Here is a 17,392-nt window from a genome sequence, read left to right on the forward strand (position 1 = left end):
GTATTGGGGCCCAAATCAGTCCCTGTGACCTTATATTTTCCTACTGGAATAATATGAGTGATTTATGGTCAGCCTATACGTAACATGTCCAACGTCCCCAAAATGAACACATGACATTGCGCACATTAACATTAACATTATGCACGATATTGATCTTCGTCAGCCGGGCGCACTTTTCATTAGTGGGTGTTCAGAAACCCATCGATTCTAGTGTGTGTCACTCCTTTTGGCCCCCCTCCCTCTTTTCGTTTCACTGGTAAGCGGCCACTTTGCAGTTCATTTACGCACGGAGGACACCTCCTGCATGGCACAAGTGCACCTTTCACGCGACGCGTTATGATCTCGGATTATTGCTTTTCTATTCAAAGCAGACTATTTATCAACTATTCATAGATAGCCGACTAGACACTTGGATCCAACTGTAAAACTATCTCCCTTTTTTATTCTAACTTCTGTTTTGGAGCATCTGGTGAAACTTGGATTTCTTCTACGATCAGTGTTTTATACCATGTAGTAGCTCGATTGTCGATCACCATGTTAAGAACACAGTGTTTACTGTACCTCGGAGTCCTTGTGGGGATAACTGCCGCCAATGAGATGTTGAATAAGTGCATTAGAGGCAATCACTCATTCCTCATGAACGTCGTGCTGCTGGAGGACAGCACGCACGACTGGAGCTTGCGCTACGTGAAGGAGGCCGTGCAGAACGCCATCGAGAAGGACTACAAGATCAACCAGGCCGAAGGTACGCACGACATACCGTACGATACGATACGATACACTTGTCTCACTCACTCAGACAAACACAGCCACCAACTCACTCACTCAAACAGACAAACGCAAACACACACGCGCACTCACTCATTCACTCACACGCTTAGGCCTACACACTCTTGTTTTTTAATTAACAATACAGATTAGGTGCCATGGATTATTACACATTTCCCCAGCAAAACTGTTTCAGTCAGACATTTGGAGCCATCCCACTGTCTGTGTTTCATAATGTTGTTTTTTTTGTGTAACTTTTTCTCTATAACAATAATAATAATAATAAAGACAGCTCAAATGGTAATAAACACAAGTAGATATTTATAGACTTGACAATAACTAGTGTCGTGGACAAATACAAGAAGCCGAGAAGGAATGATCAAGGCTTTATTGTCACCGCAGAGAGTAGCCTATCAACATTACCTGAGTTTGTTTGCAAAAGAACTGGCCAATTCGGCCCGGGATCACATGGATACATATATTCATACATTCAAGCATCAGATACAAAGAGTTACATATTAAACATTAGTTATATGAAGTTTAGATATTATGCATTACAGTTATATGAAGTGAGGTTTTTGATTAAAATCCATTCATCGCCTTGTTTATTTACCTGATCTTAAATCACCATGACTTACCACATGTGTTTAAGAGATGAGCCCTGTGAAAGCAATATCAATTTAAACAGTAAAATCGGCATTTGTAATAGTTAACAATGCCACTTTATTTGTCTGTGGCAGATACACTCATAATCCTAAAGCTGGTATTGTCTGATTTTAACCGGGAAAGGATTAAGTTACCTTAATTTAACAATCCGTCTTTACGGATCGTTTTCGCCCGTTTCAGCTCCGTATGGATGGGGCCTAATAAGAAGCCATTTACGTGGGGCGTCGGGGGTTCATCGGAATGGACATTAGTTTAACAAAGGAAGACCAGAGGGGTGTTCCACGAACGGAGGTTTAACAAACACTGAGTTAACGCTGAACTCTTGATTGACCCTGTGCCGACCAACCCAGAGTTTTCGGTTCCACAGCAGCGGTTATGCATTAGTTCAATCAACTCGGGGTTGGTTAACACAGGGTTGTGCGCGTCCACGCCAAACTTAAAAAGACGTGATGTATGGATCATGGAAACCCTGATCGATATGGCGAAACGGGCCGCTTATTTCAATGAAATGGAACTCCAGGTTCTCCTTGAGAGCTATGACGAGGAGAAGGACATTATCACAAGAAAAGGGAACGCTAAAACCTCTGGAACCCGGAGAACCAAAGCCTGGCAACGGATCGCTGACCGCGTAAATGCGTTAGTTACACGTCAAAAGCATGATCCTTAATATTTGAGCCATGAATAGGCTATATAAATATCCCAGTTAAGCATTCTTAAAGATCCACCACATAACCCATTTCTTCTAAAACAATAGGCCTATGTACTCCGATTGCTTCCAAGCGGTCAGAGGATCAAGTATAAAAATGAAGTAAAAAACATACAAACTGGTAAGCTTTTCCCACCATCGTATTGGTATAAATTTAAATAAGCCATTTTTTTAAGCAAATCGTGAAAAGGCCGACAGTCGGCAGACTGGATCTGGCCCTCAAATTGTCTTCAAATTGTCCTCGGTGGAGGAGCTGTTAATAAACATAAATTCAGGGCGCCCTGGCATGGAGGGGGTACCTGGAGGTACCTACCACCTCAGAGAGACATGGGCCATACCCCACACTGGTTGAATGTAGGTTTTTGTGTTTTCTTGTATTTTAGATTTTTTTTGCCTTCGAAGTAACACATGCAAACCGTGTGCTTGCCACAGCGCATACTATTCCAAATGTTTCTTTTTTTGGTAACTGGGTAGAAAACCTAAAAGTGACAATTCATCAACTTCGCAGATCAAGATGGATCAGTGCTTGTAATGAAGCCGCCGGCTACGATCGAACATTCTCCAGTGGATGCAAGTCCGTTAGGACTATTTTATACTTTATGTTGTAAATAGGCCTACTCAGACAATATTGCTCTTTGTATGATAGGAGGCCGATACAAATCTTGGATGTGTCATCTGAAACGACTGCGATGCGCTCAGCATCTCCAGCATTATAGCCTAAATAAAACTACCATTTGAAAAAAACGGAGGGCTACGCAAATAGTCTGGAGTGAACTGAGGCCAGGTCCTCGATTGGTAGTGTTGGCTATGTAAGGCTATTTAAATATATTAAAGATTTGCGCGAGAATCCTATATCTCCACTCCAGCAAAAAGTCATCCAATATGCCAAGATGTCGAGCCGTGGTCTTATCAATCGCTCCCGGTGGATTGCACGTATAATTTGCGCTCTGATATCAGCAGTTCTCTCATCAAAAGGGCATGCCATTGTGAACACATGAAATCTGCGGTGAACGCCGGTTGAAATACCCAAAACCGGGTTATGTTTCAAACTTAACCTGCGCAAAACCTGGTCCGACCAGGTTTGATTCAGAGCATATGTTGCTATAGCAACTAACATACCGTGATCCTTTTGGAACGGAAAACCTAGGGTTACAGCAAACCCTGGGTTAACTTACCCGGTTATGTGATAAAACCGGCTTTGTGGAACACCCCACAGGCAATATCAAGTCTTTAACATTTGGCTCCATTGTAAATATATTTACCTTATATTCTAATATCATTTATACTTAGTGTTAACCTTACGTATACTTATACTTATTATCTAAGTGAACTGAGAAATAGACTGATGTCATTGGCTACGGAGGGATGTCTTGTGTTTGCCGGTCAATTCTGAACTCACTGAGTTGTGTTGAATAACAATGGGACAGGTCTGGTGCCTGTCCTTCCCCTCCCTGATGGTACATTCCTCTCCACTAATATATTCTAACATTTGGCAAATATTCTTTTAAACCTTCTTTATTTTTTATGCCACACTAGGTGGTTAAAAACCAAGAAAGTGATATACTGGTTATTCACCAGGTCGTTGTGAACACAGTGAATTGTTAAATGGTTAATAACCAGGTCGTTGTTAACACAGATAGTTCTAGGCTAGTTATTAGCAAGGTAGTTTTAAACACAGAGTAGTTGGGTGTTCAAACAGCTTTCGGTCTGGGAGTCAAACAGGTTGAGTTCAGAGACACCACTGTAGGAAGATGAACCGTGATACCTGAATGCATCAGGTTTTAGATGTTACAAATCCTTCCTCTCCCTGTGGAAAAGTGTTGTGACAACATGACCAATGCTCGGGTAATATACAGGATGGTGTTCAGCACTGTTCAGCACTTTAGGGAGGCTTAGTCCAAACTGACAGCGTTCAGATACATGTGGGGAAGGAATCCTTTTTGTAGACCGGGCACGTGAACCCAGGAGTTTTAAGCCTCAAGAGACCGTCCAGAAATTGCAGGTAAGGTGACAGGGTTAGTTGTTAGGGTTAGGTCTTGGCTGAGGTGTTAGGTTGAGGTGTTAAGTGTTTTTTTATTGTAATGTCCTTATCCGTTTGTGTCACATTTATTGAATATTGATTGATTGGGGGCGGAGTCCTGGCTGATCGGTGCAGGGTTAATGAGTTTGATCGTCATTCATTAATGCTTGTGGTCTCCCAGGTCTGTCCCTCAAGCTGACGGCGTCCTACACGGGCTTCGACACCGCCGCCTACAACCGGCCGGGCTGCGGCAGCAGCAGCTGTGAGGGGGTGGAGATCCTCAAAGAACTGCACGTAGGAGAACACACGCACACACACACACACACACACACACACACACACACACACACATATAGAACACACCGCGTAGGGGACACAAACACACACACACATATCAGACACACAAACACTGATATTGACTGTAGTGATTGATTATGTATTGATGTTGCTTCTCATTGTGCAGCTAAACAAGAGTCTGGGCTGCATCATGCTGGGACCGTCCTGCACCTTCGCCACGTACCAGCTGGTTGAGTACGTACATGCACGCATACACGCACGCAGGCAGGAATGCACGCACACACTCCGTCACAATAACACACACACATGCACCCGTACCCACTCACTCTCTTCAACCAACCTAACCACACATACACACATACACACACATAGCTAGTTCAGTAGATATAATAAACACCAAAACTGACACAAACACATACGTACAGAGGCAAAAACGCACACACAATACTTTGTTTGGTGTGTGAGCTGACCTCCGTCCCCCTGTGCTGCCCCCCCCCCCCCCCCCCCCCCCCCCCCCCCTCCCCAGCGAGGAGGTGGGTCTGAAACTCAGCATACCTGTCATCTCCGCGGGGAGCTTCGGCTTGTCATGTGACTACAAGCCCAAGCTGACCCGCCTGCTGCCTCCGGGGCGCAAGATCGCTGACTTCCTGCTCCACTTCCTGGTCAAGGAGGTCCCCGACGTCAAGCCGGTCTGGGACATCGCCTACGTGTACAAAAACGAAAACGGCTCCGAGGAGTGCTTCTGGTGAGGGACGCACACCACCGACACACAGCAGGGACACACACCAGGGACACACCCGACACACATCAGGGACACACATCAGGGACACACATCGGGGACACACACCACGGACGCACACCACAGACATACACCAGGGACGCACACCACGGACACACACCACAGACACGCATCAGGGACACACACCAGGGACACACACCAGGGACTCACACCAGAGACACACACCAGAGACGCACACCAGAGACGCACACCACGGACACACACCACGGACGCACACCACAGACACACACCAGGGACACACACCAGGGACACCCACCAGGGACTCACACCAGAGACACACACCAGAGACACACACCAGAGACGCACACCAGGGACGCACACAACGTACACACACAAGAGACACACACCAGGGACACACGCACACCATGGACACACACCAGGGACACACAAGGGACACGATGTACCCCCAGGTACATCAATGCGCTGGAGGGTCAGGGCTAGGGTTAGTGGTTAGGGTCAGGGCTAGGGTTAGTGGTTGGGGTTAGGGTCAGGGCTAGGGTTAGTGGTTGGGGTTAGGGTCAGGGCTAGGGTTAGTGGTTAGGGTCAGGGCTAGGGTTAGTGGTTGCGGTTAGGGTCAGGGCTAGGGTTAGTTGTTGAGGTTAGGGTCAGGGCTAGGGTTAGTGGTTGGGGTTAGGGTCAGGGCTAGGGTTAGTGGTTGAAGTTAGGGTCAGGGCTAGGGTTAGTGGTTAGGGTCAGGGCTAGGGGTAGTGGTTAGGGTCAGGGCTAGGGGTAGTGGTTGGGGTTAGGGTCAGGGCTAGGGTTAGTGGTTGGGGTTAGGGTCAGGGCTAGGGTTAGTGGTTGAGGTTAGGGTCAGGGCTAGGGTTAGTGGTTGGGGTTAGGGTCAGGGCTAGGGTTAGTGGTTGGGGTCAGGGTTAGGGTTAGTTGTTGGGGTTAGGGTCAGGGCTAGGGTTATTGGTTGGGGTTAGGGTCAGGGCTAGGGTTAGTGGTTGGGGTTAGGGTCAGGGCTAGGGTTAGTGGTTAGGGTCAGGGCTAGGGGTAGTGGTTGGGGTTAGGGTCAGGGCTAGGGTTAGTGGTTGGGGTTAGGGTCAGGGCTAGGGTTAGTGGTTGGGGTTAGGGTCAGGGCTAGGGTTAGTGGTTGGGGTTAGGGTCAGGGCTAGGGTTAGTGGTTGGGGTTAGGGTCAGGGCTAGGGTTAGTTGTTGGGGTTAGGGTCAGGGCTAGGGTTAGTGGTTGGGGTTAGGGTCAGGGCTAGGGTTAGTGGTTGGGGTTAGGGTCAGGGCTAGGGTTAGTAGTTGGGGTTAGGGTCAGGGCTAGGGTTAGTGGTTGGGGTTAGGGTCAGGGCTAGGGTTAGTGGTTGGGGTTAGGGTCAGGGTTAGGGTTAGTGGTTGGGGTTAGGGTCAGGGCTAGGGTTAGTGGTTGGGGTTAGGGTCAGGGCTAGGGTTAGTGGTTGGGGTCAGGGCTAGGGTTAGTTGTTGGGGTTAAGTGTTTTGCCCTGCGGAGTGTTTAACCCTCGCTAACCTCTCTCCTATCCCCCAGGTACATCAACGCGCTGGAGGGTCAGGGCTAGGGTTAGTGGTTGGGGTTAGGGTCAGGGCTAGGGTTAGTGGTTGGGGTCAGGGCTAGAGTTAGATGTAGGGGTTAAGTGTTTTGCCCTGCGGAGTGTTTAACCCTCGCTAACCTCTCACCTATCCCCCAGGTACATCAACGCGCTGGAGGGTCAGGGCTAGGGTTAGTGGTTGGGGTTAGGGCTAGGGTTAGATGTAGGGGTTAAGTGTTTTGCCCTGTGGAGGGTTGAACCCTCGCTAACCTCTCGCCTTTCCCCCAGGTACATCAACGCGCTTGAGGCCCCCTCAGCCAGCTTCGCTAAGGGCTTCGACCGCGTCATGGTGCGCGGGGAGAAGGCGTTCCACGACGAGCTCACGGAGAAGCATGGGAAGAGGAAGAGCAACAGTATGCATCCCATAATACCAGGCGCCTAGCAACTGTACCAAGTGGGAGACATGATACCGTTTGTTTGTTTGATGTCGTCAGGGGTGTAGTGGGAAGGTGGACCTACCGGTCAAAACAATATCCAGAACATCGGCCTATTTATTTGTAGAATGGAGGACAGAGACGTGGGAAATTACTGCCTCTAGAGTGGGATTCTGGACATGACGTAATGTATGTTTATGGGGAGTATGACTCTCAGACAGTTTTATAACGTTGAAATACTATACATAATGTTGCTTGGATACTAAAATGTGAGCGACAGCAGGAGAGGCTCATTTTGATAACATATGTCGACATAGTATAGAAACTTTAGGAGCAGCAAGAGTTTATAAATTGTGAGCATTGGGTGGCATCTGCTCACTGCTTCTCCTCTCTGTTCCTCCTCTCTCTCTCTCTCTCTCTCTCTCTCTCTCTCTCTCTCTCTCTTCCTCTGTCCCTCCTCTATCTGAAACTCTATATAGAGGGGAAATAACTTTTTTATACTCTAAAGCTTTTCTCTGCCAAAACAATAACTCTTAACCCTAGCAAGTGCTTCAACGCTAGTTCAGAAATGTAGGATATGTGCAAACACCGTTCACATACGTTTAGCCTCAACTACAACCCTGGATAACTGGGTTGTGCGGAAAAAGTGTTGATGAACATTTGAAAACTTTTTTCAGTTATAGGTGGGCAACCCTTATTAAACAGCTATATTATTCAAAACGAATGAAATATTTTATAGCATTCAATTAATATGAACAAACTTATTTGCTGCTGTTTCACTGCGAAGGTTCATATATAGTATATAAAGAATATATATATATATCTATAAAACTTAAGCAGGCGTTTCATTCAGATACATCGGTAGATGTCATGTAGGAGCAGGTAGAGAGTCGACATCTTGCCTGAGGATGCCTTCAAGTAGACTGTGGACTGTGGATTTGGTATCTTATCCAGAACTGTGTGACTGTGGTCACAAAAGCCACGACACTATCCTGAGTCTTCTGTTGATATTTTCCAATTCACTTCCAGTTTTCATCATGTGCGGGACGATCAGCGACATTGCGTTGCTAAAGAAGTTGAAGATTCATCCGGACATCGTATTCGTTCTCCTCGACATTTACAAGTGAGTAACTTGTCTCTGCCCAGTGCATCACAGTGGTGTGGGGATGGGACCCTCAAAGGGAAGTGTGCTGCTCAGGTGTTGACCATTAAGGGCTGATTATAGTCCCACGTCACGCAACGCAAGGACCACGCAGACGCTTCAACGCAGTCGTGAACCTGTTCTGGTTCTGCGTCGGGTTTTAGTGAGCGGACCAATCACGGCCCTTGCTGCTGCGTCGCCTCGATGGAAGGTTAAAATCTGTGTGAGGCGCACGTCAGGTCCTTGCGGTGGACGCAAGGAGGGTCCGCAAGGAAGTAACGGGTCCGTAACCCCCTTGCGTTGCGTGAACGTGGAACCATAATCAGCCCTTTAGTTGGTTAACACATGGTGATCACTAGTAGGTACAAGATATGGTGATCACTAGTATAAAGAGATATGGCGATCACTAGGAGATACAACACATGGTGATCACTAGTAGATACAAGATATGGTGATCACTAGTATAAAGAGATATGGTGATCCCTAGTATAAAGAGATATGGCGATCACTAGGAGATACAACACATGGTGATCACTAGTAGATACAAGATATGGTGATCACTAGTATAAAGAGATATGGTGATCACTAGGAGATACAACACATGGTGATCACTAATAGATACAAGATATGGTGATCAGTAGGAGATACAAGATATGGTGATCAGTAGGAGATGCAAGATATGGTGATCAGTAGGGGATAAAAGATATGGTGATCACTAGGAGATACAACACATGGTGATCACTAGGAGATACAACACATGGTGATCACTAATAGATACAAGATATGGTGATCAGTAGGAGATACAAGATATGGTGATCAGTAGGGGATAAAAGATATGGTGATCACTAGGAGATACAAGATATGGTGATCACCAGAAACAACACATGTAGATACCAGCATATGTTGATCACTCGATCCACATTTTTGATGGCTAGAGAATGCTACATTTGTGTCTCACGAATTTTCACCGTCTGCATTATCAACTTTGTTTAGATAAAAGTTGGACCATTCACCTCATCTTTCCAAGACTTGCATTCAGGACAGATTTCCTTTCACAGCAGTTGAATATTTCACACCTATGAAACAGTGCTCGTTTGAATTAGAAAATATCCAAGCATGACGGCTCCTGTTATGAGACTTTAGTCTAGGGGATAGAGGGGGTAGCATAAAGCTAACTCAAATAGCACAGACACAGGGTTTCACAAGTAAACAAAGGCTTTATTGGAACCACAAAAATATCTCAAGCCCAGAACAGGTCATATAAACCGTCAGGGTGAGGCTGAAAACAAAACAATCTCTCAAACAGCCCAACAGAAAAAATAATGGGTAAGCCTAGCTCCCTAGCTCAATAGAAACAGGAAAGAATGGGGCACCAATTGAAAGACCACTCATCCCTCCCAACGACCAAAGCTTAAATAAATCGTGACCAACACACATTGCCGAGTGTGGCATAAGGTTGTTCTATTTCATGTAGGCTAGGCCGTCTAGGCTTCGTGCACGGGACAGGCCCATAAGGCGAAGCCTAGACGGCCTAGCCTACATGAAATAAAACTAGAGTTATAATAATAACATAACTGTCAGAGGCTGTTGACTCAAAACAAGTGACCAACGGCCACGGTGGCAACAAACCACAGTTAACAGGCAGGAGCATCAGAGTGCATGTGAGAGCCTGCGAGAGCATGAGGCAGCATCATGTCACCGTCGCCCTTTGAGGAGGTCTGTTGTGTCACGACCGTGTCGTCTCTCCGGTCTCCAGCCCCCAGTACTACGACAACACCACGTCCAGCGCCGGCATGGAGGACGTCCTGGTGGTGACACTGCCTCAGAGGAACTACAGCCTGGACTCTGGGATGCCCTACAACGACACGGTGAGAGAGACTCACTGTCTTTCATCCTGTCTCTCTGTAGGACTGCAGGGTCTGCCCGTCTCGACCGACTGTCCGCTTGCCTTTCTGTCTGTATATGTCTGACAAGCCCCTGAGTCCAGCTTGAAGAAGGAAGCAGAGAACGTTGATAATGAGAGTGTGTTGTGTTGTGGTGATAATGAGAGCACGTTGTGGTGGATAGTGAAACCGTGTTGTGTTCTGGGGATAATGAGAGTGTGTTGTGGTGATAATGAGAGCATGTTGTGGTGATAAAGAGAGCATGTTGTGGTGATAATGAGAGCATGTTGTGGTGATAAAGAGAGCATGTTGTGGTGATAAAGAGAGCATGTTGTGGTGATAAAGAGAGCATGTTGTGGTGATAATGAGAGCACGTTGTGGTGCATAGTGAAACCGTGTTGTGTTCTGGGGATAATGAGAGCATGTTGTGGTGATGATGAGAGTGTGTTGTGTTGTGGTGATAATGAGAGTTTGTTGTGGTGATAATGAGAGCATGTTGTGGTGATATTGAGAGCATGTTGTGGTGATACAGAGAGCATGTTGTGGTGATAATGAGAGCATGTTGTGGTGATGATGAGAGTGTGTTGTGTTGTGGTGATAATGAGAGCATGTGGTGATGATGAGAGTGTGTTGTGTTGTGGTGATAATGAGAGTGTGTTGTGGTGATATGAGAGCATGTTGTGGTGATAATGAGAGTGGTTGTGTTGGGGTGATAATGAGAGCATTTTGTGTTGTGGTGATAATGACAGCGTGTTGTTTTGTGGTGATAATGAGAACATGTTGTGTTGTGGTAATAATGATGCCCCCCCTCCTCCAGATCAATGACTACGTGGCGGGCTACCACAACGGGGCGCTGCTGTTCGGCCAGGTTCTCCGGGAAGAACTTCGGAAAATTCCCCGGGCCTCCAGCATCGACGACAACCCCTTCGGAAACGTCACCTTCGACGGTACCTGTCTGTCTGTCTGTCTGTCTGTCTGTCTGTCTGTCTGTCTGTCTGTCTGTCTGTCTGTCTGTCTGTCTGTCTGTCTGTCTGTCTGTCTGTCTGTCTGTCGGTATGTCTCTCCCTGTCTGTCTGTCTGTCTCTCCGACTATCTGTTTGGATGTCCGTCTATCTCTCAATATCTCTGTCTCCCTGTCTGTCTCTCTCAATAGCTCTCTATCTCTCAATAGCTCTGTCTGACTCTCTGTCTGACTCTCTGTCTCTCTGTCTGACTCTCTGTCTGTCTCTCTGTCTGACTCTCTGTCTCTCTGTCTGACTCTCTGTCTGTCTCTCTGTCTGTCTGTCTGACTCTCTGTCTGACTCTCTGTCCGTTTGTCTGTCTATCTGTTGTCTGTCTGTCTGCAGGTTGGGGGGGACGCTATGTGCTCGATGAATACGGAGACCGGGACGCCAACTTCTCTGTCATCTACACGACCAAGACCACCGGAAAGGTGCTCCCTCCTGTCTCCTCCTCCTCCTGTCTCCTCCTCTCTCCTCCTCTCTACTCCTGTCTCCTCCTCTCTCCTCCTGTCTCCTCCTCTCTCTTCCTGTCTCCCCCTGTTCTCCTCCTCTCTTCTCCTCTCTCCTCCTGTCTCCTCCTGTCTCCTCCTCTCTCCTCCTGTTCTCCTCCTCTCTCCTCCTCTCTCCTCCTCTCTCCTCCTCTCTCCTCCTGTTTCCTCCTCCTCCTCTCTCCTCCTGTTCTCCTCCTGTCTCCTCCTCCTCCTGTCTCCTCCTCCTTTCTCCTCCTCTCTCCCCTTGTTCTCCTCCTCTCTCCTCCTGTTCTCCTGTCTCCTCCTCCTACTGTCTCCTCCTCCTCCTGTCTCCTCCTCCTCCTGTCACCTCCTCTCTCCTCCTGCCTCCTCCTCCTCCTGTCTCCTCCTGCCCCTGTTCTACTCATGTCTCCTCTCTCTCCTCCTCTCTCCTACTGTCTCCTCCTCATCCCCTCATTTTGTTTTAGTAGCACAATGACTTATTAGTAGAGTTCGAGTTTATGAGTTGAAATCTCTATCTCAGGTTGAAATTCCTATGACTAGAAAATTCCCAGAAAATTCCGAAGCCTTTTAAGTTCCTCTTCAACGGGTATGGCAGGAGAGATCTGCTGGATAAGGGAGACAGAGGATTACCTATTACAGTATCAGAGGAATTCGCCCTCCGTATAAACACAGGATATCTGTTGAGGACAGGGAAAGATCTCCTGTAGGACGAGCAGGAAGAACTAAAACTTTCCCCTGATCTCTCCTTACGGGGTCCAGTACCAAACCCTGCTGATCTTCGACTCGTCCAATAACTCGACCACCGTGGTGGACGCCGTCCCGGACCTCCCCTGGGAGGGAGGGACTCTACCCAAGGCACAGCCAGCTGACGGTAACTCACACCTCATTGATACCTGTACAACACACCTGTATGACACATATATGAGTCAACATGGATTTGTTAATCACAATCACTTCCACTCTGAAAATAAGCAGACCTTCAAACTATTTCTAACACTACCACCGTATGTGACTGTAGAATACATTCATAAAGCAGGCAGAGTTCTAACTTTGACTGTAGCATTAACTAGTTAACTTTAACCTATAGTATGAGTATTTCAGTATAAGTACAGTCGGAGATGACTGAAGGGGGCTCCTTTCTTCTTTATAGCCGTCATAAAGCCCACCCGTCTCCTGCTATCAGGATGGGGTTAGACAGATACAGAGAGGTTTAACGCTTCAGGGGTCAACTGAGTAACCATCTCAGGGTCGTCAGGTGAAATGAGGGACACCTGTGGATGTCTGTCAGAATGTAGTCCTTCTATAACTCATTTGACACTTATTTCATTCATGTAGGCAAGATAAAGCTCAAACTTCCTTTAACCATACGGTACATTTCTCCCATGGTATTTTACCTCTATAAAACACCTGTAAACCTGTAAGAATTCACACATTCCACCTTTACATTACATATATAACACACCTGATATGTGTGCTTGTGTCCATGGTTTCATTTGAACGTGTGTGTGTGTGTGCATGTGTGCGTGTGTGTGTGTGCGTGTGTGCGTGTGTGTGTGTGTGTGTGTGTGTGTGTGTGTGTGTGTGCGTGTGTGTGTGTGTGTGTGTGTGTGTGTGTGTGTGTGTGTGTGTGTGTGTGCGCAGAGATGGAACTGCAGGATATCATTGTGATCGTCCTGAGTGTAAGCGTTGTCGTGGTAACAGCCATCGCTTTCATCTTCTACAGGTAAACACACGTCAGCACACATCAGCTGACATCTTTATTCCCCCATTCTTTAGGGTCAATACAGGTGTGTGTGTGTGTGGGTGTGTGTGTGTGTGTGTGGGGGGGGGGGGGTGGGTGTGTGTTCACATGTGTTGGTTCATTTCCCCTGTGTGTGTTTACCTGACATTAGACAGAACAGAAAAGCGCGTAAGAGCCAGAAGAAGTGGTCCCACATCAACCCTGACCTGATTGGACCACTAGACGAGAAGGAGGTGTCCTTGACGGTGAGGTGCAGCCGTCCCAGCCAATGGGAGGACAGCTAAGAGAGGGAGCGGGTGCATTCAGATGACATTCAATTGTTAATTCTATTTCATTAAATTCATAAATATAAATTAACATTATATTTGATGGCGGGATAACATAAAATGAGCAGGTGGTAATTCTAGATTGGTAAATAAATGATGATGAATTTTGTGAGATAATCTAAGTCAATAAAGTGCATGTTGAACTCCCAAGTCAATATGTGTGTGTGTGTGTGTGTGTGTGTGTGTGTGTGTGTGTGTGTGTGTGTGTGTGTGTGTGTGTGTGTGTGTGTGTGTGTGTGTGTGTGTGTGTGTGTGTGTGTGTGTGTGTGTGTTTTACAGATTGAGGACAAAAGAAAGAGCAGCACGTATCATATCAATCGGGGCCGTTATGACAAAAAGGTACAAAAATACATCCTAAAATAAATACATCCAGTATATTGTAGAACCACTTTTATTAACCACTTTTATTGATAGTAAGACAATGTCTTACTACAATAAAAGTATATAAATAAAAGTAAAACTATTTAACTTCAAACCGTTCATAAGATATGTGAGTGTCCAAAGAATGAAACCTATCCTTTATACACGTTAATATACTGTGAGGTTATGGTTCTTGTAATTCTTATTGTTTTTAATATCTGTTTTGTTTAGTCCTTTTTGTTCTGTTGGTCTTTACTTTAGCATTTACTTTAGGGTCTATTCTTCTTTTCATTAGTTGATTGATTTTATCGTATCTTATCCTATGTTTTCCTGCTGGGCTGTTGTAACAAAGGAATTTCTGCTCCGGGGGATTAATAAAGCTGTTATCTACAGTATGTATCTTATCTATCCACCCATGACCCGATCAACACCGGGGATTCGTTGACTTTGACTTTGTTGTTCTGCTCTCCAGCCGGTGATCCTGAAGCAACTGAAACACGCGGACGGGAATTTCAGCGACCACCAGAGGATTGAGCTGAACACCGTAAGACCACTCTCAGCCTGTTCCTGCCTATCTCATCCTGTTTCAACCTGTTTCAGATGGTTTTGATTTGCATCAGACTGTTTCGTCTGAAACACCAGACCTGTTTCAACCTGTTCAAATCAGTTTCAACCAGTTTTAACCTGTTCAACTCAGTTTGCCATCTGTTTCGAACCAGCTCCAACCTATTCAGACCAGTGTCGACCCATTTTGAGCGACTCTGACTTGTTAAAACCCGTTTCAACCAGTCTAGAGTTCGTTCTTCTCCACACTTGTTGGCATGGCATTTAATACGATGATGTCTCGCTGCTTCGGTTGACTTATAGAATAGAAACCGCCATCCCGTGTGTCCAAAGGAGATGATCATCTGCGGCACATGTTTCTGCGTGGCGTGTCACTTCCTGTTGTCTGTTGCAACTTCCTGTGTGTGCTCAGGGACAGGTCCATGGAGCGCTGTGTCAGGCTGTCTGTGTGGGAGTCTCCCATGGCTCGTGTTGTGATGTAACAGTGTCGGCCAATCCCTTATCTCAAAGTGGCTCTCCGCTCCGTCTGACCTTTGACCTCGGATATATGACCGTTTTAACTTAATGACTCTGAACGTAAAGCCATGGTTTTATTAAAACTGTTGACAGGTTATGAGTCACTAATATATCTATCTAAAGGATCACTGTAACACTTGGTTCTGCTCCAAACCGGTCTGCTGCATCAACTCTGTTTCTGAATTCTTTGGGAAAGGAAAATGCAGAATTAGCAGACCAGGTATTAAGCAGTAAAGAGTACTCACTAGTACTCATAGAGTACAAATACTACTACTCACCCACTAAAAGTACTCAGTACTAAGGAAATAGTCCATTGTGACAGTACCCCTTTAATGACATGTATCTGAACTAACCGTAAGTAATTATTGTATCATAAATGAGAAGATCTGAAGATCTAATGATCGTACTTAATACACCCTCCTTGTATGTTGTACGTCTAAATGTAAAAATGGAATAATGTTGACCTTCGCTCCACCAGCTGCTGGGCATCGACTACTACAACCTGGCCAAGTTCTACGGCACGGTCAAGTACGAGTGGGGCGTGTTCGGGGTGTTTGAGCTGTGTGAGAGGGGGTCCCTCCGGGTGAGTGAACCTCTGCTCGCCTCCAGTACAACCTCAGCCGCATCACACCCTCCTCCATACCGTTATGACCAGCCTGTCTCACACCCATCTCCATTAGAGAACATTATGATCAGCCTGTCTCACACCCATCTCCATCAGAGAACATTATGACCAGCCTGTCTCACACCCATCTCCATTAGAGAACATTATGATCAGCCTGTCTCACACCCATCTTCATTAGAGAACATTATGATCAGCCTGTCTCACACCCATCTCCATTAGAGAACATTATGATCAGCCTGTCTCATACCCATCTTCATCCAAGCCCGTTATGATCAGCGTGTCTCACACACAGCTACATCTGAGCACATTATGATCAGCCTGTCTCACACCCATTTCATATCCTCAACAACTTACCGTAATACCCCAAGTATTATCTTAACTTACCCTATCTTAGAATCACAGTCCCACTTTAAATCATTCATTCTCTGCTCTGTTTCATAATAAAGTCGTTGACGATGAAGTAACTAAGCATGAAAACCAGTTAAAGCAATCTCATTATTTCCTTTCAGCATGTTCTCAACGACCTCATCTCCTACCCTGACGAGGCGTTCATGGATATGGAGTTCAAGATCTCCGTGATGTACGACATCGCAAAGGTGTTCACATCGTCCTTCTTCCTGTCTGTTGGTTCCTCCTTGTAAAAAGTTTTCAAACCGTGTGCACCCTGAAAGATGACTGAGTAAACATGTTTTCAGGAAAGTATGAACTACAACTACAAGGTACTTAACATGGTGGGTTACTTACCATGTAAAGTAGATACTAACCATAATGGGGCAATTCAAATATTAGGATACAAATGTTACTTGTAGGGTGTTCCGCGTTCTAATCACCTGTAACTGTACTTGATAATTCAAAGATGGCCGACCCAGGTTAAACACAGTCCCCCTGTCTGTATTGCAGGGCATGTCCTACCTCCACTCCAGCAGCATCGAGAGCCACGGCCGCCTCAAGTCCACCAACTGTGTGGTGGACAACCGCATGGTTGTGAAGATCACTGACTTCGGCTGCCACACCATCCTGACTCCTGCTCTCGGTAAGACCACCCGGACCCCTTCACCTTTACACACATGACCTCGCCACGGTGATGCTCGTAATCCTCAACGTCTTCCTCGTTCTCTCCCTACTGCTCCTCCTTTGCTTCTTCCTCCTCCTCCTCTTGCTCTTCCACTTCAACTTCCTCCTCTTCCTCCTCCTCCTCGTCATTATCCTCCTACTCCTACTATCCTCCCTTTTCCTCCTCATCTTGTTTTTCTTCTATCTTCTCCTCAAACCCATACAATAACTCCTCCTACCCCTCCTCTTCCTCCTCCTCCTCCTCCTCCTCATTCTACAACTCCTGCACCTACTACTCCTCTTCCTCCTCCTGCTCCGCCTCTTCCTTCTCCTCATACCCATACTCCTCCTCCTCCTCCTCCTCCTCCTCTTGCTCCTCCTCCTCCTGCTCCTACTCCTCCTCCTCATCTGGCTCCTCCTCCTCCTGCTCCTCCTCTTGCTCCTCCTACTCTTGCTCCTCCTCCTGCTCCCCCTCCTTCTGCTCCTCATTCCTCCTCCTCCACCTGCTCCCCCTCCTCCTCCT

General features: G+C 46.5%; 1 protein-coding gene across 1 annotated transcript in view; it reads left to right on the forward strand.

Moving 5' to 3' along the window:
* Positions 1-268: 268 nt before the first annotated feature.
* gucy2ca (guanylate cyclase 2Ca) overlaps positions 269-17,392 on the forward strand; it is a 36,599-nt gene continuing 19,475 nt past the window's right edge. Inside the window, exons 1-17 of the mRNA XM_030349675.1 lie at positions 269-745; positions 4,342-4,454; positions 4,624-4,691; positions 4,984-5,202; positions 7,041-7,165; positions 8,216-8,309; positions 10,084-10,195; positions 11,028-11,157; positions 11,557-11,642; positions 12,444-12,555; positions 13,326-13,407; positions 13,577-13,670; positions 14,031-14,090; positions 14,584-14,655; positions 15,670-15,774; positions 16,326-16,412; positions 16,717-16,849. Coding sequence (XP_030205535.1) covers positions 535-745; positions 4,342-4,454; positions 4,624-4,691; positions 4,984-5,202; positions 7,041-7,165; positions 8,216-8,309; positions 10,084-10,195; positions 11,028-11,157; positions 11,557-11,642; positions 12,444-12,555; positions 13,326-13,407; positions 13,577-13,670; positions 14,031-14,090; positions 14,584-14,655; positions 15,670-15,774; positions 16,326-16,412; positions 16,717-16,849 — 1,903 coding nt within the window. The 5' untranslated portion in view covers positions 269-534. The remainder of the gene's footprint in view (positions 746-4,341; positions 4,455-4,623; positions 4,692-4,983; positions 5,203-7,040; positions 7,166-8,215; positions 8,310-10,083; positions 10,196-11,027; positions 11,158-11,556; positions 11,643-12,443; positions 12,556-13,325; positions 13,408-13,576; positions 13,671-14,030; positions 14,091-14,583; positions 14,656-15,669; positions 15,775-16,325; positions 16,413-16,716; positions 16,850-17,392) is intronic.

This window comes from Gadus morhua, chromosome 2, assembly GCF_902167405.1.
Source record: "Gadus morhua chromosome 2, gadMor3.0, whole genome shotgun sequence".
Lineage (NCBI taxonomy): Eukaryota > Metazoa > Chordata > Actinopteri > Gadiformes > Gadidae > Gadus > Gadus morhua.